This window comes from Pinus tabuliformis, chromosome 3_2 (assembly GCF_031772625.1).
Source record: "Pinus tabuliformis cultivar Carrire ecotype Pingquan chromosome 3_2, CPIR1, whole genome shotgun sequence".
NCBI classification, from domain to species: domain Eukaryota; kingdom Viridiplantae; phylum Streptophyta; class Pinopsida; order Pinales; family Pinaceae; genus Pinus; species Pinus tabuliformis.
Window position 1 is genome coordinate 1,276,178,998 of NC_142302.1, and position 23,801 is coordinate 1,276,202,798.

The following is a 23,801-nucleotide window of genomic DNA, read 5'->3' on the forward strand; positions in this document are numbered from 1 at the left end:
TCATTTATTCTTGAGGCAAATTGAGAATGATTTACCTGCGGTTGGTTGTAGCTTCTGTTCATCCTTGAAGTAGATTGCCCCCAATGTACTTGGTGATCTCTATTCATCCTTGAAGTAGATTGACCCTGATTTACCTGGTGATTTGCTTTATGCCTTTGCTATCGATTGTCAACCTGTTCACTTCTCCTTGCTGCATCAAGATAACTTTTGGAGGTGGATGGCTTTTGTGCTTGAGATGCTTCTTTAGTATATCCAAGCCCTGTCTTGATTAGAGGACAACGATGCACTTTGATAATCTCATCTAAAGTTTCAGATCCTTTAGCAAATCTAAGATTAAGAGCTTTTGTTTTCTCAATATCTTTTCTAAGTCCCACAATTTCACATTCTAACTTTTCATTGTGTTTTTCCCTTTCAGCAAGTTGGAATGTCAGAGTGTCTATGATCATACTCTTTTCTTCTAAACAAATTTTAAGTTTAGAAATTTCTTCATAGAAATCATTTTCATCTATAGCATCCAAGAAATCATCATCTTCAAAAGCCATCAAAAGTCTATAATCATTACATTGTTCATCTTCATCACTAATTAAAAATCCATCACTGTCTTCATGTGTATAATAGCTCTTCTTACTTGCATTCTATTTTTCTGTTCCATCTAACTAGTTCCTTACCTTTATCAAGCTTATCTTTATGAGGACACTTGGCTGCATAGTGACCGACTCTTCCACAAGCAAAGCATTTGAAAGGTAGCTTACCTCTGAATCTTCCAGAACCCCGTTGAAGGTTCTTGACAAAGTTTGATTCTTCCTCTCCTTCTGACATATGTCCTGACTCATTGTAATCTCCTTTTCCTGAAGCTTTGAATGCAGCTTCTCTCCTGTCTGATGGTCCCCTTTTTCTCATTTCGAAAGCAGTTAGGATTTCGTGCAGCTGTGACATGGTAATGCTTTGTAGATCCTGTTTTTCTTCTATGGCAGAGACTTTTGATTCAAACTTAGAAGACAAAGATCTTAGAACCTTTTCAACCAAAGTAACTTCTTTTATCTCTTCACCCAAGTTTTTCATACGATTAACAATCTCATCTATACGTAAGAAATAATTAGCCACACTTTCATCATTGTGCATTCTGAGATTTTCATATTGAATTCTGAGAGTTTGTAGTTTTGCACGTTTTACCTAATCGTCTCCTTCATAGCTCAAAACGATCTTGTCCCATATTTCTTTTGTGGTTTTGAGCTGCATAACCTTGACAAATTCTGATTGAGATAAACTCCCTAATAGAGTATTGACAGCCTTTGCATTTGTTTCATACTGCTTCTTACCAGTCGTATCTGTAGGAGTTGCTGATGGAAATGTGTATCCTGCTTCCACGATATCCCAAACTTCTGTACCAAGAGATTGAAGATAGGTTGTGATTCTTACCTTCCAATAGACGAAGTTGCTCCCATCAAAGATTGGTGGCCTGATCGATGCCTCTTTTTCGTAGTTGCTCATGATGATAGATCTTCCTTCAAGCGATCAAGCTTCTTCTGAAGGACCTGCTCTAATACCAATTGTTGGAAATAATACTAAGGGGGGTGAATCAGTATTATCAAATCAATTCTTTTTCATTTCACAATTAGATTTGTATACGCTACTTCAGTTATGGGAAACTGCGTATATACGCTATTGTGTCTAAAGCAACTAGCGTATATTAGTAAACTTATGATTCATTAAATGTTGATCTTTAATCAGTGCATCAGAACTTCATTAACCATAAGAACAGTAAATAGGTGCAGTAAAACAGAACAGATCATCACACACATGGACACAAGATATAAGGTGGAAACCCAATGTGGGTGAAAACCACCTGCTGCAATTCGTCTCTATCTTCTTTTAATAAGAAACTTCTTTTTACAATTTTTCGGTACTGGTGCAGTCTTATACCAATACGCAGGCTTCTACCTGCAGAAGGCTATAACCTTCTCTTGTTCTCCATCTTCTCTTGGAAGGGAGCTACAACCCCCTTAGCTCTTGTACTAGCCGATGTACTAGTACGTAGGTGCTGACCTACAGAAGCCTACAACCTTTTTTTTTCTACCAGGGACCACGTTTCATAAATTTTCAGACTGGATCCATCAATAACAATAATCAATCATCAAATACATCTGCATCAACCAATCTCCTTTGCTTCAATCAAAACTGAATCAAACAATTACTTCTCTGAATGCTGTAACTAGAATACATTAATAGTAACCAGAAACCAATCCTGAACCCAGAACACTGCAGCAATAAACAGAAGTAGCTAAAACATATTTCATGAGACGTATGCTACTTCAATATGTAGAACCTGCGTGCATACGCTTCTGTATTAAGGCCAACCAGCGTATACACTGCTTTGACTTACTGAACTAGTGTGTATACGCGCCTCTGTTGTGCCAAACCTGCGTACAGATCTATAAAAGATAATTTACCCTTTTCACTTATTCAGACATCAGTTATACCCAGATTATCAGATTTATAGATCAAGTCATGCGCCAAATATAACAGATCAAAATCACACAAAGATACTACTATTCAAGCCTTAAGATCTTGACCCATTAATAGAACTTATCCTTCTTCTAGCGCTCAGGTTCCTCCTTGGTTCAGATCCAACTATGCACCATAACCCAAATTATAAATCTTGCTCTTCATAAAATATTCAATGCTTGAGTGAATCCTTTGCCTAATGATCTCCTTCCCTTTTTATAGTCTTCGGCCTTACTCAATACCATGGTACAAAACCATAGAGAATCAATACCATGGACCCAATACCTGGGTTCAACACTTCGAATGAGATACCATGGTCCAAAACCATAGGTCCAAATACCAAGGACTAAATACCATGTACCAAAAATAAGTTTTCCCACATATACACGCTTTTCATGCATGAAAGTGTGTGCATATGTATACGCGACTTTTGATCGTCGATTCCGCATGTATACGCAACTTGGTTAAGAGGAAACTGTGTATATCTCTTTTTCCTTCATCCTGAGAGCTTGAATTGTGATCTGTCATTTGAGTGAGTTGCCATCAAGGACAACACCTGTGTCATAGCGCCAAACGTGTGTCATAATGCCAACATGCACTAGGTGATTACAATAAGGTTGGGGTTTGACACATTCAAAACAAGTGCTTCTTGCATATGTCCAAATACATTGTACTTTCCCTCTTCTTCCTACTCTATAAAGGAGATGCAAAGAGTTGTGAGGCATGCCATTGTGTTGGTTAGTGATTTTTATTTTTGATCTATTGTTGTGTATTTCCTTCCTTTCAATTTTTCAATAGAAGATAAATGTGATTGAGAATCCAAATCTATGTATTTGTAGTCCACATTTCCAACAGTACGTGTTTGTCGATTAACACACTTAGTACGAGCTGTTGTGATTGAAATTTCTATGATTTAATCTAGCTAAGTTTAGGTCATTTTTTCTAAAAAATAGGATTTGCTTACCATTATCTAATAATTAGCATATTCCTAAAACGTAATTCAATGGAAATATTCTTTCAAAGTTTGTACAAGTTTGATATGTGCAATCCATCTTATCACAAAAGATGTATCCTCATGTTCGTGTGACAAGAGAAGCCAAACAAAATCCAAGAAAATATATATATATATATATATATATATATAGAGAGAGAGAGAGAGAGAGAAATGCAAAGTATGGTTGGCCAAGTGCATGTATGTCTTCCTACTAGACCCCTATATACATTCCAATGTCCAACAATCAAGCAGGGGAGTCTCGCAAGGACAAGTATGCATTCCTGCAACCATAAGGGCATGTATGTGTTTTTGGCACTAAAGTATGCATTCTAGCAACCTAGCAAGGTCAAATTACCTTTCTAGAAGTTTGCATATGCATTCCAATAACCAAGCTAGGGCATCAATCCATTGTGGAAACTCAAAAGGTACACGAATAATGCTAAAAGATGTAGATCAAGTAAAACTTCTATTTTTTAACTCAAAACTATTAATATTCAACAACAAAAGGCATTGGTAGATACTTTCAATAAACGCAACTACACACACATCAACCTGTGAAAGCAAGCCTTTGGCTAAGTTGCCACAACTGAGAGGTATTTATTCCACCAAATTTTCCCATGGCCCCAACCATTGCAACACGCACTTGTGTATAAAACCCACAAGCACAAGCACAATTTTCTCCTAGGTGAGAGTTGAACATTGTTGGAGGCTTTAATAATGTTGACCTAATTAGACCAAACCAACAAGCCACCAATGACAACATTCAATGAATTTTTGTTAAATTTATTAATGGAGTAACAAACTAAAGCACCTCATAATGAGTCATCTAATTGAAACTGAACTAGACTCAACTAAACAAATGAAATACAAAATAACAAATATTCTATAGTCATGACACAATTGACATTTCCAAATATTCTTCTTGGAAGTCATCTAATGTTTGTTCATCCTCATTGTTGTGTTGACCAACAAGGCGATGCAATGTGTGTCAATATATTTTGTGTTTACATGCTGGAAAGAGAGAAATACTATACAACTAATAATTAGAGTAACAAAAAATGAATTAACAACATTTGTCAGGACAGATCTACCATCCTCCCATGGTAAGGACTCCTACAAAATTGCAACATACATTACCAATAAGATGAAAAATTTTAGTGACTTATATTTGCAACTTACCATTTTTCACAAATTTTCTCCACAAAGATTTCACTATTGGAATTGAGTTCCTCTATAATTTAAATAAACTAAGACTTATATTGTTTAAATAGAAAGCTAAACTCTATCTATTTTTAGACTTTTAACAAGCCCAGTGAGTCATGACAAATACCAAGGAATAATAGTATTTGACTAGACTTCTAAAATTATAAAAAGAAAGAACTTGTTTCCTTAAATACTATATAGTACATATTGTTTGAATGCTTTAGGGTTGGTGTTATCGCAATCGGCTATGAGGTTCTCCATACCAAGATCAAAGAAAAGTGAACAAGTAATATTGCACTACAAAATTGTGTGTATAGCAATTTGATAAGCTACTAGACCTAACTCCCATAGTAAATGCCTAGTCCAAGGAAACTTCAAAGAGCTAGGTCCTTATGCCTACAAGATAATGAATTCCCTACCATTGCAGATATAAATCATAAAAAGATTGAGAATGCTTCCACAAGAATCTACTAAGACCCTTAATCCCAAAAAATAAAACTATCACCCAATTGAGGCTCTTACCTTAGCTTTTCGAATTGTAGGATGTTTCCTAGCTTGGAAGGGGGACTCAACATCTTAAGTTCGAATCAGATTTGATGCAATTGTAGGGCGTGGTCACAATATCTTTATTCCAAAAGAGCTAATTATCAAACCTATAGGATGTAGGAAGATATACCCTAAATAATCTCTAGGACACCCTCTCCACTACCCTTTGGATGCAAGTGTGGCTTCAAGCATATGTGTTACACTTAAATGAGGATTAGCATCGACATTGGCATCGATATATCCCTGAACTTTCTAAGGCACATATCAGAATTTGTGTTGCAAAGGATTCTTCAGTCTGGGGTAAAACAACTTTGGAGGTCAGTCTTCCACAAAACTTGGGTATAAAGATGATGGTGGGGGACCTAATCCTATTTGGTGGTTTAAAAAATTATGGAAATGAAAAGCTTTGTCAAAGAGTATCATGTACTTTTGGTTGGGACTTAAAGGCAAATTGCTAATCTGGGACAGGTTACAATCAAGGAACAAAATTGAGTTAGGGATTTCTTATCTCCATCTCTTCCTAGATTGTTCGTTTACAAAGCATGGAAAGAAATCGAACAGCAACTTGTCTCAACACACTTTGGCACAGGGTTACGGTTGAGGAGTGCTACCATAAATACTTCACAAATAGCCATCTCAAGCAGTTTAGAGCTCTTCCTATTCTAACAACAAATTTTCATTACACCTAGCGATGTCACACAAGTGTATTTTTCAATTCCCCCCCCTCTAGGCTTTGTTGGCGCTCAGATTGTACGGGCACAGGGACAACGACTCAGGGTAGGGGTTGTCACCCTGATTCCCGCCCACTCCATTCTAGTTGTTTCCCAACATCAAGATATGTGGTGTAGTCCCTATGGAAATGAGATGGTAGAAAACAAGTTGAGAAACAACTTACCCGAGAGACACAGTTGAGTGGCCTAGCTACTTGGCGAAAATTTAGCAAGATTAAAGATTTGATTAGATTCAAAGTTTGAGACTAGTGCCTCATGGAGTCAAAAGTTCTTTCTTATTATAAATTATGACCAAGTAATCGGATGGACAATTGTTGCTTATATGATGAACTAACCTATATGAAATGCAAGTCCTAAGATCTAGGTGAAATGCAAGAATCTTGGTTAGTTTTAGGTTATATGCCTAATCTAGATGGAACATTTCCCTTAATTGTTTTGAGAAACACTGTTCAGAGTAGGTTATGAGATGGAAGCCAACGAGAAGCAGGCAGTGGCCTAAATAATGATACCTCTTCCTGTGTTCCAACCACCTAGTGCCTTCAGCGCTGGAGAGACTGTGGCTCTGAAGACTGCAAGGTCATTGTGTTAACCACTAAGAAGGATTGAATCCCTCAAGCTAAATGAGGAAGGGTTGTCCTAGGAGTCTATCAACCAAGCTTATGCTTGGAGGTAAGTTATTAAGTGCAAAGCTAAAACTAGAATGCTTATGCAAGATGGTTAAGTGAAATTACTTGAGCTAAGATTGATTTAGTCTTTAAGTACTTAAATTGTGACTAGCCTTTAATGACAAAAGTACTTAACAACAATTAGAAAACAATCTTAAAACAAGGCACGTGTTTAAAGGATATAAGGATCAATGAATCGATCCACAAGATACTTGGAACAAATTATTCAATTGTCAATTAGCCAATGATTAAACGATGCCAATCAAAATTATTCAAGATGTTTTTATCACAATGCCAATTAGATTTCAAATGTCAAAGTAGGCTATACCAATAACAAGATCAGAAATTTAGAGCCTAAGTGTGAGTGATGTAAGTGCAAAAAATTGAAAAATCTTATAACTCACGATAAGGCAACCCAACATTAGATTCCCAACATTAGCTCACTTGAAATGCAATTTTCAGAATTAGATCAGATCTTATATAAATTATTACAGGAGCAAGTAAACAGAAAACCAATGAGCTATTAGTGCTACAAGTGCCAAAAGTTGTCCAAAACTTAGAGATAACTTGTCAATCTAAAAAGCATGATTTTTAAGCCTTCTTAGGTATGTTATTCAGAAAATTTCAGATCTGATATACTCAGTTATGCAGTAAAATCCAGCGAGCAAAAATTCAGATCTAGGCTAGATGATGAATGCCCAAGTGGCCAAATTTTAGGAAAATTTAGATTTTGTAATTTAAGAATATTTTGACCAACTTAATGTGATTTTAGGGCTTATGTATCACAGTTATAATGATGAAATTACACTAGTACCAAAACAGTCAGAAAACTAGGGTTTAGAGGGCAACCCCTAGGCCCAAGGCCTTGAAGATCCCTTGGTCCAAATCTGCTGAAACTTTATGATGAGCTTGCCACCTAGATATCAAATTTTTTGAGGCCAAAAACCTGCAAAACGACCAACTATTCAGTCCAAAAAATCCAGAGATAGATTTAGGGAAAACTAGGGCCAAGGAGGGCCGACACTGGGCCCAATAAGGCTAGCATTCAAGGAAAAAGGGGCAAGGAGGCCAAGGAAAGTGCGGAGGAAGAAGCAGGAGGCCAAGAAAGGCAAATGTTGGAGGGAGAAGGCCCTTGAGGACTTGAGGCTAGGGTTTGAGGGCCAATTAGGGCCCTAAAGGCTACAACTAGCCTTTGAGGCAGTCGTTTGGGGCAAAGGAAGGTAGCCTAGGCCTCCTATGCCTACGGCTAGGCCTAAAGACCCCAACGTAGGGACTAGAAAGGGAGGCCCACACCCCTAGAGGATACGGCCTGCCCTAAAAAGGGTTGAAATGATAGCACAGAGGGCTCAAAGGCTGACACAAGCCAAGAGGAGGAGGACATTGGCCCTAGGAGGGTTGGATCTAGGCCCGAGTGGCCTAAAACTCAAAAACCCAGCTTCTGAAATTGTATTGGTTTCAGATTTGAATTTTGTTGCAAATTTTCCAATGGTTGCCCCCGCAAAAATTATAGACTAGGTCTTACCCTCAATGGCTTAAATCTAGCTTTATTCTAGCTTCTTTTCTTGACTTCTCCTGCAAAATGGAAATAAAATACCCAAATATATACAAAATTTCAAAAACCCAAAACCCCAATTAGCCAAAATAATTTACAAATTTAAATTACAAATCTATTTACAAAATTTACAAATATACAAGGGTTTTAAAATAAATTTTGAGAAATAAATTTTATAGAACTTTTTTCTTTGATAAATGGATAAAAATACTTTAACAACCCAATGCACATTATAGTCGTAGCGAAATTTAAATCAACCATATAAATATTTGGGATCCAAACAAAGTCGGTTCATGCCCATAGTTTGTGAACTTGGAGACCAAAGACTAAAGTACCTGCAAACACTATGTATATATCTCAAGAAAATCTATTAATCATATGTCGAATCAAATCATCTAAGATTAGCCCAAAACTATCAATAAAATGACTTTATCCCCATCTAATGAAAAACAAATTTTATCATTTACCAGCACAACATAGGAAAGCTTGTAGCCAGCGCATACCACAAATCAACGAACACTGAACACCTTGAACTACACCCCAAAATCTTTATTATGATAGAAATAAAAGTTCCCAACAAGACAATAGTGTTACAACAATGTTTTAACAGCAATTTCTTAGCCAAAAATCAGGTGGATTTTGAGACGAATGACCATTTAATTTATAGATCAATCCTCCTGTTGACCACTACCGGTCAACTACCTATGCAGTACACCCCCTTTTTGCAAAGAAAAGGGGCAGCACTTGATCGACGTGTCCGTGCCATCCTGCAGTCATTAGCAGCTTGATCAATTTAATTGTAAACCCAGTCTGCATGTATGAATTGTAAATAATCTTAGCAGATATGAGTCGTTTATGTAAAGTTGCCTAGGTGGACCTAACTTTCTAATGATAATCTACGTCCCGGAAGGTTTTTCGTCTCACCGATCCATGATCGGCAGAGTTTTCCTTCAGCCTGACCCCAAAGCCGGGATGGATTTTGTCATTAGAACTCTAGGAGAATCCTAGCGTGTTGATCTGCTAGATTATAGTTGTGTCACAGAACTGGGTGGTTTATGAGGGTCTATGATAAAGGGGTTTTCCCCTTTAAGATGTAAATTGTAAAAGTCATGATGTAATGTGTCTTGAGGGTTGGAAAATGTTTTAAATCCCCTCATGAGTCCTGAGTCCTAAGTCCTAGGTCCTAAGTGATGTTTCCAAAGGCTTAGTTCGATGATCCATTTAAGAGAATAAATAAAATAATAAAATAAATAAAAATTAAAAAAAAAAATGAAATAAATAAAAAATTATATAATAAAGCAAAAACCCTAAATAATAAAATAATAATATTTTGAGTGAATGCATGCAAAATATTATTTTTGATAATAAGTTAACAATTTCGACGGATGAGATTAAGAGATGTCTTGATCCTCATCGACAGTCGAGATCATTTCACCATGGATCACTCGAACTAGCCGTTGGGATCATTTCCTTTAAATAGGGTGCTAGGGGTCATTTCAGATCATGGGATCTGTGAGTCTTGTACTGAAGAAGCTCTCTTGTAATCTGTTTTCTGGTTAATAAAAGAAGACTTTGGAGTCCAAATCTTGTTGGTGTTACTCTCTGGAAGTGTTGTGAGCTAATTTAGTTTCTGCATATTTTATTTTTCAGCCATTAATAATAGCTTATTGTAGAGTATTGTGAGCACAGGTATCTTGTTCACTTGCTAGGGTTTGAGTGGTGTTAGGGTTTCTGAAGTAATGGCAGGTATCTCCATTACTTTTTGAGATCTAGCAGCATTTTTGCCCTCTTTACTGATGGTTGTTCTGAGCTGTGCAGAAAACCTTTACTGAAGAAAAATGGTGGGCATTTGGGGAAGTTCTCGACTGAACCAGCCAACTCCCGCAAGCATTTTTTGCTGAGCCCAGTTGGATTTGATCCTGGGTCTATCATTCAGTTTATTTTTTTTTAATTTGCATGAGAGATTTTCTGAAGTGCTTCATAGTGAAAATCTGAAATTTTTGTTCTTTAAAATATTTCTGTTCTTATTGCTGAATCTGGCTGTTAAGGGGCCAAAATCTGTAAATTAATCAAGTTGATCTAGGGTTTCAAATTTTTTCTTTATACAGTTTTCATTAGGGTTTTGTCTCTTTGCAATTGCAGGTACAGGGTTTTCCTTCAGGGGTTTGCCAAATATAAATTTGTGAAGAGCTTCACTGTTTTCTGGGCAGTCGGCTTGCTGTTCATTGGTTCCCTTCAAATTATTTTTTAAATCTTCAAGCGAACTGCATCACCAGACCTTCATGCTTTTTGTTTATCCTGCATCAAAATTACCCCTCCTTGCTCATTTTGCTGTGGTTATCTGCTTTCACTCTCATGACATGACTGCGTGTAATGCCAGGACCGCCGTCAATCTTCTTGCCCGCTGCACCTGCAATGATAAACGCCAATCCGGTATATTTATGATAAATCAATGACAGTTTGTTCTGGATCCATTTCAAAGAGCGTATCCCTGCGTGTAAAGCAAAACTGCCGGCGTGAAAATATTCTGCTCCAGCATTTTGATAAGCAAATCGATATTCATAGTGGACACCAGGTTACGTGCTGTGCATCATATGTGTTGTGCATCGACTGTATCAAAGGGAGAAGTGTTTAAACACTGTGCGTTTCTTACGTTCAGCAATCTGCCATCATCTCGTGTCCAATTCTACGCTTTACAGCCCAAGGTTTCTGTCATTTTCGTTTCCGAGCCAGGTCACGCATTGTGGTGGAATTACGGTTGGACTGTACGTGGGTAAATCTCCTCCGACGACTTGCATTTCTTTTTGGTTGTTTAATGTAAGTTTTCGATTTGATACACATGCGTTGGTTGACTTTTAAATAGTTTTGAATTTTTGCTTAAATACGTGCATTTTCATAGTTAGCGTAGGTTATTTTTAGATTTAGTTTTTTTTTGTTTTTAGATTCTAATTATTTCAGGTTTCTTTTTTAATTTAGATTTGAAATTTTCGTAGTTTTACTTTATATTTAGAATAGATTTTAACGTTTTATAAATTTTAGATTTTAATCTTCATTTTTAATCGTTTCTCTTTTTAGATTTTTGTAATATGAAAAATAAAAATAAAAAATAAAAAAGATTCATTTATAAAAAAAAAAAAAAATTAGGGCTTTAGACTTAGTTTTAATTTTTATATAGTTAGGTTTTAGATTAATTTTAATTTAGATTATTTTTATTTTTGGGTTTTGTTTAATATTTTAAATTTAAATAATAATTATTTAAAAAAAAAATTGAAAAAGTATAAAAAAATTTGGAAAATTTTCCTTTTTGCCAAATCCAGTTCTTCTCGGGAATTATCGAGTTATATCTTTTATGCTGAGATTTAAATTTTCAAGTCTGGGCACGAATATGATATCTGGTTAATGATTTATGATTCTCGTGGTGGTTTAAAGCATTCATCTCTTCAAAATTCTCAGTTGCTAGATATCGTTTTGGTCATTCTAGGAGCATTGTGAATTTAACTGACATCTTGCGATGACAAATGATTGTTGTTCACTGTTTATGTTTCTATATCATCTAACAAGTAATCGTTTTAACAATAATCTCTTAAAGCACTGGTCTTTTAACTTCTAAATCCGTCTGGTGCTTATCATATCGTGCCCCGTGTCTCCCAACCAACTAGTCGACAGTTGGCCTTCGTCATTTCGTAGGGTCTACCCCCCTTAGCCGCGGGAGACAGGCTTAAACGAAGGAATCGAGGATCAGAGTGACAGCCCCCGGTCTGAGCGTTGTCGTGTCAATCTGCGCGACAACACCTCCAAGTGGAAAAATAACAACTAGTTGGCTTGATCCTCGTCAAAATAATCTTGGTCGTTGATAAATCTTTGATGATATTTTAATCTTAGCTGTTGAAAATATTTATTTTGTGGAATTTTCGAATTTCTCAGTAAATCCCTTTCTTATTAACTCAAAATTATTTTTTTGAGCTAATTTCCTCAAAAATTGACTTTGACTTAACCACCAAAGTCCAAGGGTCAATTTTTCCTTGAAATTTCCAAAAATTAATTTTTTTGATACCCAAGAATTTATCCACTTGGAGAATTTAATTTCTCTAGACTTTTAATTTTGGCTCTAATTAATTAGATTTCTGGCTTTGGATTTTAATTTAATTTTGCCAAAAAATTTAATTAATTGACACTTGAGGGGATTAATAATTTTTTTCACCCTCTAAAATTTTAACCATGGTGTCTAAAAGTATGAGGTACCATGCACTAAAATATTTTTTACATAAGATTTTTACAATTCAACCCTCAAAGGGGGAATACCCATTCGGCTTAGACCCTCAAATTATATACCCAATTCTGGGGCACAATATGATCTAGTAGACCAAGTGATTTGTAATAAAATAATTTAGCCAATTAGCTTAAATTATTCGCAAATCACTTTTACATAAGACTTGACCAAAACACTAAAACTCACCTAAAACTTTGACGGAGAATTTCACCTTAGCTTTGGGGTGAGGTTGGAAGGAAAAACTATGTCTACCATCTGTATTTAAAAACACAGACGAGTCAGTGAGATGAAAAACCTCCTGAGATGAAATATTCGCCAAAATAATAGGCTTACCTAGGTTGTTACATACAGCTATGGTCTTACTAGCATCATTTACATTAAAAATTTGCAGAATGGATTTACAATAACATAGTGTTGATGGTTGATGATCTAGATCCTTTGAAGAAAAATATGGTACATCTGCTTCCTCATAACTTCTATAAAATGAGTGCAACAGACTACACCCTCAAAGCTTCCAGCGTCATTGAAGTTTGAACACGACTACTATTAAACTTAAAATCATTTGTGAAGAGTTTCTCACCACAGTCCAAGTAATGATTTTTCAAGTGGTTCTCATTCTCGGCTGGCATTAGTTCAGGTCTGAAACTTCCAGTTGAGGTAAATGCCTTGTTTCTTGTATTCCTATCAGATAAAATGTTGTCCACTTGTTTAAGGTTTGCTAGTACAAGTAGGTTTTTTTTTCTTTATGTGATCCTAAATCTGGGCTAGCCTACACTAAGATCTTAAACTTCAGAAATGCATGTTTCTTCCCCGGGTAAGAGATCCTGCATTATACTGAACTCAATTGTTGTTTGAAGTTATACCAGCACAAGAAACGGTGTTGGACTTGGGGCACACATTTTCTACAGCTTGCTTGGCCTTTATTACAGTATCAAATCCATCACCAGCTAGTGACAAGTTGTCTTTATAATCTTTCTCAGCTGTGTTGTCTGGAGCTATATCACAGAGGCATCACATTCCTGTGCAAACCCAAATGCAAAAATCGGACCATTTGGCCTCAATGCAAACATCCATAATCTTGTAAATTAAGGCCATCACCTAGACAATAAGTGTAGGCTCTCATCATCGATTTATACACGGCATCAGATGTTTTATTGCACTCCCTGTCAATTTTTGGTTAATGATTTTTTAATCCACTGCAATTTGTTGAAACTTGCGACTTTGTGAGTCCCCCTTCTGGAGTCTGTGCGCTGAATTTGAATTCAACATGTCACTCTATACTTGTGCCTCCAGGACATTAAGGATCATCCTTAACATAATAACTTCCACTTCACTTGCTAAACCCTTTCTTTTTTATTTTCTACACTGTTCTCTTGTTTTTTATGGGAATTTGAGATTTACATTATGCATGACTAAAATGTAATCAAGATAAGTTTTTAACACTAAAACATAATTTAAAAAGTTCCTCGATCCAAAATTTTGAGCACAGGACAGTGATTAGAGCTAAGTTGAGTACAGTAAGCAGAAATTTAATTAGATGGCATATCAAAAATTCACTGCTGAGGCATGTAAACATGTGCAGAGAAAAGGGGCAGAATGGGTGTCTGATATGTAGAAAACGTTTCACTGGTACCTTAACATGAGCAATGGACCACTTGCTCAGTATCTCTAATGAAAATGGAGGTGGTGTGAAGGGGTGTGCCCAGTGATACCTGATGAGTAGAAAGTTGCAGTGTGACCAGACTATGAAAAAACAATATTAGAAAGAGGAGGAAAGGAAATCAAGAGGCATCGGAATCAGAGGGAGATGGCCATGTCTTCTTCACCTAGCATTCCTCATGTCACCTCAAACTTCTTCAGCTTAAGTTCCACCCCAACAAAAACAAGTGAAGCATCAACATTGAATGCATTTTGGAGTTTTTTATGCATATGCAATTCCATTTAATATGGCTAAGAGCACATACTTTTAAAATGCATTAAAAAAGGTAAGGGTATGTTCCTCCTGGGTCCAAAACTTTCAGGACCACACTGCTAAAGCAAACAAAGAAAAGCGTGACAGAGAGGTTGGCTAGTATTAAACAGTCTTGGACATATACAGGTTGCACAATTTTGAGTGATGATTGGTCGGATTTATGCCATAGACCACTGATCGATGTAATTGTTTATTTCCCTCAAGGGGTTTCTTCTTTAAGGCAATTAATGCAATGGATCAACTGAACACAGCTGCATATATTTTCCAAATTTTGAATGAAGCAATTCAAGAGGTTGATGAGGAAAATATTGTCCAAGTTGTCATCAATAACAGCTCAAATTGTGTTGATGCAGGAAAAATGATTATGGAGAAGTATAACACCATTTATTGGACCCCTTGTGCAGCTCATTGCTTGAATTTGTTGCAGCATGATTTAGCCAAATTTCCATGGATCAATGAAACAATTCGAAAAGCCAAAACAGTTGTAAACTTTATCATTAACCGTTTTCTCAAATTGAGCTTACAGAGAAAAAATGCAACCAAAGAGTTTTTAAGGCCTTGAGATACAATGTTTGCCCCATTTTACATTATGTTGAAAAGAGTTGTTGAAGGTTTCATACACCAATTTGGCACCTAGTTTGGCCGCAACCTTAAAATTAGATGATGATGATGATTACTTACTATGTTTTCCTCGAATATTTCAAATGTATGATCTTGATGGATGAATTCTCAGTTTTCTAGAGTATGGGCTTCGCATTTGACCCAACAACAGCCTCCATTCCTGGAAAGTCTTCTGCTTCTCGAATCCTCTCACTATGAAGACATGGCCAATTTAATGTTTATTCATAGCATTTAATCACCATAGAAGAATTTCTACATAGAGGGCACACTTCAGTGGAATCTAGACTTTGCATAATATCCACCCTCTGATTCTAAAACGTTTCCACTTTCACTTCTCGCGCATGAACTCAAACCTCAAACTAAACTCTTATTGTCACATTGTGTGAAAATTCAAATTAGAACCAAATTTCATAGTTATTGAACTTAAATTCAAATCTAAACCATATGAATTAGAGAACAACTCCCTTCCACTGACATTATTTACTACTAATACTTACTCAAAAACACAAGTTGCAATCAAAATCCAAATAAATTGTTTCATATGACAATGAGCAATATTCAACATACTTCATGTATCCTCTAGGTAGGTTTTAAGTTTTAACCTTTCTAGGCATGACAAAACTTAAGTCTGTGAGGAAACTACAATGGCTCAAGAGAGTTTTAAAGTATTTACCAACCCAAACATACCTACCACTATGTAATATACACTTCAATATAATCAAATGAAAGGCTAGACAGAAAAATCAATGCCTAATACACATGAAACAAAATCTATTAGATTACTCACAAAAAAAAATGTTGGCCACAAACACTTATTTAAACAATATGGCTCCAAAAATTCTAACATTTATTCGACAAGGCCCTATCGACATATAACTCTTGCAGTCATAACTAACTAGGCACATTTGAGATAAAGAATTGCAGCACTTGATTCATTCTCTAGTAATGTCATGGCTCCAAGTTCTCCAATACTTGCATGTCACAAAATTCAGCCACTAGTGTTCCCCTATTTGGCTATCATTGCCTAATAGATCTAAGCATGGCACAAGAGACCATCACCAATTCACATATCATAATAGTGCTAAAAGGTTGGAAAAATCAATTCAGCACTTGTAACCATCCTTGTGAACATAAGATCTTTCAAACCTACATAGAATGACAAGTGAAAATGATAGAAGAAATAACCAATTTGATGATCTTAGCCTCCAATCCTAGAAATGGAGTAAGGCTCATTTGGAGATACAAAGTTACGACATTCTTCGCAATTGTTATCAACCTCAGATCAGCAGCTGAAAGAAGAATAGACCTCAAAAGTATCCAACCTCATACTATGACAATTTGTCTATAAAATGAAATGTTCCCCAAAACTAAAATCCAATGCAAAGATAGAATCACACACCTTTAGATGATGGTAATTGTTTTCCATCTTTTTCGTAATACTCTCTAATTGATATTAGCTTATTCCCTCTGAATTGTTGAATAGTGACATTCCTTCGACTATTGAGCTACACACAAGTGTTCAACAACCATGGATAAGAATATAACCAAAGAAGAAAATAAACAATGATTTTCATTAACTCGACCCTAATCCTATCAAAAGCATATCATGCTCACTAATCCCTGCTAGTGTGATTATTCTTAAAAACACTGCCTAGAAAAGTCATCTAAAGCATTAAACAAATAAAAAGCATAGAATTATGAAGCAAGAAGAAATATCCTAGCAGAAACGCCCTAGGCTCTGTAACAGTTATTAAATAGCAAAACTACCACATTGTTACAAGTAGGATTGCTTAGCAGATATAGTGTAATGACTGGCAAAGACAGCAGCACAGGGAACCAATAGAAAGGAGATGGAAATATTTTTTTTCATACACTGCTAAACATGATGGCAATAAACTAAAATTCAGAGTTCTTTGATACATCAAACAATTTCCCATAATAAGTGAGCTGTGCTTCAATTTCTACATAAAAGTGAACAACATTAAACAACCTATATGCTTTGAAACATGTTACAACTAGATGCAAATACAATGGATCCAACTGCAATGAGGAGACTTAACTTTCGAAACAGCACCACCAGTTCACTGGATACCATGATACAGATACAGATACATTTGTGTGTGTATCCGACAAAGAATTGGTAGCTGGGGCAATGGGTGGTCTACATGAATCCTGGGATCCTTTTGCAGCAAGTATTAGTGGCAGAGAAAATGCATCTTCTTTTGACAAGCTTTGGGCCGCTTGCACACAAGAAGAATCAAGGCTCGTTTCCAGAGATAAGATTGTAAATCCAGCTGAAGACTCTCAAGCCTTTGCAGCCCACTCAAAGAGTAATAGAAGGCGGCCTAATTTTGGAAGATTTCAAAGAAGTTCTGCAAGAAGACCTAATTCAAGACCTGCTCCAAGATATGCTCCAAGAAGGGAGCCTGCTCCACAAAGAAGACCACCTCCTCCCTCTCAAGATAGAAGAGATCTGACAAATTTTCAATGCTATCGTTGCCAAGCACATGGTCACTATCAAAATGATAATCATCAAAGGAGTCAAAGGAATGACTAACAAAGGAATAATGATGAACGAGGAAACAGAAGCATCTTGCTTCTGCAGCTGACCTTGATGAATCCTCACATCAGAGGAAGCCTATAAAGAAGGATTATGATGAATACTCATTTTTCATTTTATTCTACTTTTACAGGTTGCATTGCAGGTCATGATAAAATATGGTTGGTGGACAGTGGGGCCTCTAGACACATGACTGGAAGTCGCGAGAACCTCTCTGAATTGGTTGAAAAGAAGATAGCTCGAAGAGTTGACCTTGGATATAATGGCAAATACGAAGTCAAGGACATTGGTTCAACATCCTTCCAATTGGAATCGAGAGGTAATATATCTATTAACAATAATCTATATATTCCTGGTTTGAAGAAGAATTTGTTGTCAATTTCATCTTTTGAAGAAAAAGGATATAGAATCGTCGTTGTGGATGGGCAAGTTCTAGTATGGAAGAAGGATGCGTCTTTTGAATCTGCTAAAGTCATTGGTGTACGAATTTGAGGCCTATATCGTCTCCTTGGTCACTCTATCCAAGCCCTATTACACAAGATCACTGATCTTTGTGAGCTATGGCATCAAAGGTATGTTCATGTTCATTATAAAGCTTTATCTAAATTGAAATATTTTGTTAAAGGTGTACCTGAAATAAAGATTGAGCATGATGGAGTTTGCAAAGGATGTGTCCTTGGGAAGAATGTTAAAGGAAGATGTACTAGTAGTGATAGTAGATCCAAAGGAATCTTGGATCTTGTGCACTCTGATGTTTGTGGGCCTATGTCTAACAAAACCTTGGGTGGCAATTTGTGTTTTGTCTCTTTTATTGATGATTACTCTCGTAAGACATGGATTTATCTCTTGAAATCCAAGGATGAAGTATTTGAAAAGTTTAGAGAATTCAAGGCTCAGGTTGAAAATGCTATAGGTAGAAGGATCAAGACCTTAAGGTCTGACAGTGGGGAAGAATATGTGTCCAAAGAATTGATTTCCTTCTACAGGGATGTTGGAATTAAGAGAGAGTTGATAGTTCCCTACTATGATCCAACAAATTGGGCATCTATTTTGAACAATTGTTTATGTTCAAAATAGATGCCCACAGCAAATAATGGATTACAAGACTCCTAAAGCAGTCTTCACAAATGAGAGAGCAAATGTTGAACACTAGAGAATATTTGGTTGTCCTGTTTATCTCCATGTACCCAAGGAGAAAAGGACGAAGATGGAACTTTCCGGGAAGAAAGGAACTTTTGTTGGTTGCAGTGAAAATTCAAAGGCCTTTAGGGTCTATGTTCCAAGATAATGTTCTATTGAAAGTTGAAGCATGTAGGGATGTTATATTTGATGAGGATGTTGCTTTCTGGAAGTCTGAGGGTTCACACTTGGACTCTGATGATAAGATGCAGGTGGCTCCAAAGAATGTGGAATCAAAATCTAAAGAACCTGAACTGATGGAACAAGGTCCTCATGAAGAGTCGTGATCATGAACTTGTTGACTCTGCAAGAGCCACTATACTTGAGACTAGAAAGTGACCTGCCTGACTTGAAAGAACATTGAAGGAAGTCGAAGGACATGTTGCACCTCATGGGACCTTCAGGGAAAGCATGAGGTCAAAGAAGTGTTATGGTTATGCAGCAATGATGTGCAAGATCCATCCACATAGGAGAAAGCAGTTAAGCATCAAGTTTGGAAAGATGCAATGATTGAAGAGTACCAGTCTATATTGAAGAACGATGATTGGGAAATCATGCCAAGTCCTAGAGGGAAATTTGTTGTGTCTTCCAAATGAATCTACAAGATCAAACATGCAGCGAACGGAAGTGTTGAGAAGTACAAGGCAAGATTTGTGGCCCGAGGACCCTCCTAGAAAGAGGAAAAGGATTACGAAGATCTTGTTGCAAGGTATGCTTATATTAGATCTGTCATTGCTCTTGCTTCTATTACAGGTTGGAAATTGCATCAAATGGATGTCAAAACTGCTTTTCCGAATGGAGTCATTGAAGAGGAAGTCTATATTGAGAAATCTCAAGGCTGAGGTCATGATAGAGAACACATGTTTGCAAATTGAAAAAAGCCTTGTATGGCCTAAAGCAAGCTCCTCGTGCATGGTACTCCTGTATTGATGGCTATTTGTTAAGTCTTGGTTTCAAGAAGAGCAATGTTGATCCAAACTTGTACTTCAAATTTGTTGAAGGCAAGCCCTTCATTTTGTTGTTGTATGTAGATGATATGTTTCTAGAAAGGGTTGAAGTTTTGATTGTCCAATGTAAAAGGGAGTTGATTTCTGAATTTGAGATGAAGGATCTTGGTCTTATGCATTTTATTTGGGATTGGAAATTTGGCAAAAACTTGATGGAATTTTTGTTGGCCAAGGCAAGTACACTATTAAGATTCTTCAAGTCCATGGACACCCTTAAGGTGACGAATTTGAAGAAGATCTAGGACTGTGACTCTGATCTGATTGATCCCTTGACGTATCAAAAATTAATTGGCTCATTGAACTATCTTATGAACACTAGGCCTTGTCAACAATTCCAAGAGGCAGAGTATGAAGCAGTGGATAAACTTCTTTTTTATTCATTGTCATCATTGTAATCCCAAAATTCTTCTATTTCATTATAAAATGATTCTAGTATGATTATTAAGCCATATAACAACACCTAGGTAAGCCTATGATTCTTATCAAAGGGTTTCACTCTAGGGAGTTTTTTAACCTTCCTAATTATTTGTGTTTTTAGACAGGAATAATTAGCAAAGTTTTTCTCTTAAACATACCCCAAAGCTAGGGTGGAACTCATTGATAAGGTCTTAGGTGAGTCCTAGAGTTATCAAGTCTATGTAATTTTATCATTCTAGATCATGTGTCTTGAGTCGCAGAATTTGGTTAAGTCTTGAGTCGCAGAATTTGGTTAAGTCTTAAGGGGTATGTGTCTATTGTAAAATTCCCCTTCTATTTTATTTGTAAAATCTCATTGTAAAAGTGTCTAGAAATATTTTTGGTGAATGGTTCCTCGTAATTAGAGCACAATTACCAAAATATTTTTTTAGACCCACCTAGAGGGTGGAAAAATATTTGTAATCCCCTCGAGTCTATTATTTAATTTTCTAGCAAAAATAAAAATAAAATAGTGAAAAAATTTGTCAAAAAAAAAATGAGAGGAAAAATCAATTACTCTCCAAGTGGAAAAATTATCAAAAAACTATTGAGGTTGTTTTTCAAAGGGAAAAATTCAAGTCAAAATCAAAAGCCTCATTTCCAAAGGCAAGATGGCCCAGTCAAGAAATTTGTTGGGCCCAAGAAGACTATTTTCCCAGCAAATTGAATTTTTTAGACCAAGCAGTTAATTATTTTGCACAAGTAACGACAATTCTATTTTTGAAGATTCTCCAAAGGACCAGATGCACCTAGAAGTTTGAATTTCTCAAGGGGTTGAAATTTTTGGAGATTTGTGCAACACTTATCAAGGGATAAAATTATTTTGGCTTGGATCGAGTCAAACTAGTCGTTTCTCCACTTGGAGGGGTCTAGAACTCTCATTTTTTCTATATAAGGAAGTCTAAGGCTCCTCATTTGAATTAGGATCTAATGTACCGAGCTGAGCTTTGTTGGATATTTTTCTGGAATAAAATCAAAAGTCTTTGGGGTTTCAATTCAAAGTGTCTCTCTCTCTCAATGACTTATGGTATGTGCTAAATGTTTTTAATAAGTGTTTTGTACTGAAGATTGTTATTTCATTATCAGTGGTTGGATTATCTATTTGCAAAGGTATCTTGCATTAGGTATTGGGCTAGACTAAACACTCTAAATCTAGTATATCTAGCAGGTATCTCTATATCTCTAGGTTTCTTGTGTGAATCGAACCCCAATGATCTAACAATCTATCTTGAGTGTGGAGATCTTCAAGTGATCCAGCCCTTGGCCAACCCCCAAGTACATAGAATTTAAGGAGACTACGTCTTGTTTGGCTTCTTGGCTTATCTGACGATTTATGGTGCAGTGTTTTGGCTAGTGCGTTAATTAGAAATTATTTATTTCACTTATTTTCTAAATCTACTTGTGCTATAAAGGTTTATCTACTTAATGGAGCTAATATTTTCTTGTAAATATTGTGAATAATTTAACAAATCTCTTTTAATTGTTCATTGTGTACATAATTTTTCAGGTTTTATTTTCAATTTTTTTAGATCTTGGGATTGGCTCTATTTATCTAACTTGCAAGTGCCATAGCTTAAGGATTTAAGGATTCAAGGATTCACCTAGCCTAGACGACTAGGGTTTGGGCACTTAGTCACTTAAGGAGGAGCTATCCAGCCTTTGGGAAGAAATCGTTCACCCTTTGAGGGTGGATCTAGCCTCTAAAGGCCCCAATCCACAATACACAGGCCGTCAAACTTCAACATCTAGCTCTTTTCTGGAGGTCGCTAGCCTTGCAGGGCTAAATTCACTGCAAAATCAACATTTCTTGGCAAAGATTTATCATCTAAGGGTTTTGCAAGCAAATTACTTGGATATAATCATATTTTTGTGGCTAATATTTGATTTGGTGGCTCATCGAAGGTAGTCGCAGGGATTGTTGAGCTTACTAGGCCTAGTCGCAATCCTAATAGGCCTCTTCTAGCCTAGTCGTAGGCCTAAGAGGGCCTAAGAACCCTAGCCGCACCCCTTATTGGTTTGCTAATCTCATCAATGTTGAATTTTGGCACCAACATTTTGTGATTGCAAGTGTGTTTGAAGGGATTTTTGGGCTCAAAACAATTTTGGAGGGCTTAATATTGACATCTTGGCTTGGCCACAACCCTAGGAGACTTCTCTAGCCCTAGTTGCGAGGGTTTGGAGGCTTGATCTCATTATTTCATAGGCTAATTTTGTGGTTACAAGTGTTTGGAGGCGCTACATTGCACCTTTGAAGCCTATACATTGCTCTTTAGCCACTCAACTTGGTATCTCAATCATTCGAAGAAAGTTGCAAGGCTTTGTGGGTTTGCATGAGCCTTTCACCAATCCTTGGTTCACTGTCATAACCACATTCGGGTTTGAATTAAAACATACAGTCACATAATTGCTCAATAATCTAATAATAATAAGCCTAAGACACCTAAAGAACATCACACATTAACTAACAAAGGCTTGATAATTATTCTAGCTCTTGTGCTCTTTCATCTATCACTAATTTCATGATGATAGTTGGTTGATTTACATCTCTTCAGAGGTCTGATTTCAAAGTTGTGGTGGTGTCTTCATGTTCTAGCATAGTCTTCTGGACATCTAGAGTGATTTTTCGTGCATTGGCTCTTCTATATTTGCATTTGAAACTTGCATTGATCATCTAATTGATTGTCATCTATTGGTAGATAAGCTACAACAGTCTAATATTTTGTTGGCAGTGGCATACTTGAGGGAATTAACAATCATAATTGGTTTATCTCTTGACTTGAGGATAGCTTGTCTCATCACTAACCCTTTGTCTCATTTGCATCTCATTTTGCATGATTAGACCTCATCTTTTCATAAGTATTGTTTGCATTAAAGTCTTTTGTTGCATTTCACTTACTAATATCACTGTTGGCAATCTCATCTTGTTGCTTGTTGTTCATTGATTCTAAATTGCAAATCTAATAATTGAAGAAAAGCTTCTAATAAACATTTATACGAGATAAGAAGATATTGCTTTCATTTCCATTCTTATTGTGCTCTAAGTTTCTCTTGTTCCTAATTGTTACATTATAAATAAGAGGAATTCTAATAAACAGTGACACAATAAAATCATCTTAAATAACTTTCCATCATTGAATATCATTGAAGTGCTTCACAAGTTGTTATTGGCATTCTTGTAATATTGTGGTTTAAGGTTAATATTTGAATAATCTTGATTACAAATGGTTTGACATTGTCATATTGGAGCATTTTACATATTTGTAATCACATTGAAGCAATATAGCTTCATTTGCATCTTCATCCTAGGTAGAATTGCATACTTAAAATTTACCTCCAAGCATAAGCTTAGTTGATACATATTTAGGGCCACCTTCACTCTTGATTTGCGATGCTTGACCCTTGCACTGAGGTTAAAACAGGTGACCTTGTAGTTCTCTTGTGGGCAATCCCTTGTAAGAACGAAGGCATCTGGGTCATTAGAACTCCAGGGGAGGTATCGTTTAATGAGGCTTTAGCCTCCTTCCCGTGGACTTCTTTCTA

The 23,801-nt window shown here is 36.3% G+C and overlaps 1 protein-coding gene across 1 annotated transcript in view; it reads right to left on the reverse strand.

The window, feature by feature from the left end:
- Positions 1-23,801, reverse strand: part of LOC149185397 (RNA polymerase II transcriptional coactivator KELP-like) — a 92,311-nt gene that overhangs the window by 27,336 nt on the left and 41,174 nt on the right. The window contains exon 2 of the mRNA XM_089417920.1: positions 16,459-16,564. Coding sequence (XP_089274046.1) covers positions 16,459-16,564 — 106 coding nt within the window. The remainder of the gene's footprint in view (positions 1-16,458; positions 16,565-23,801) is intronic.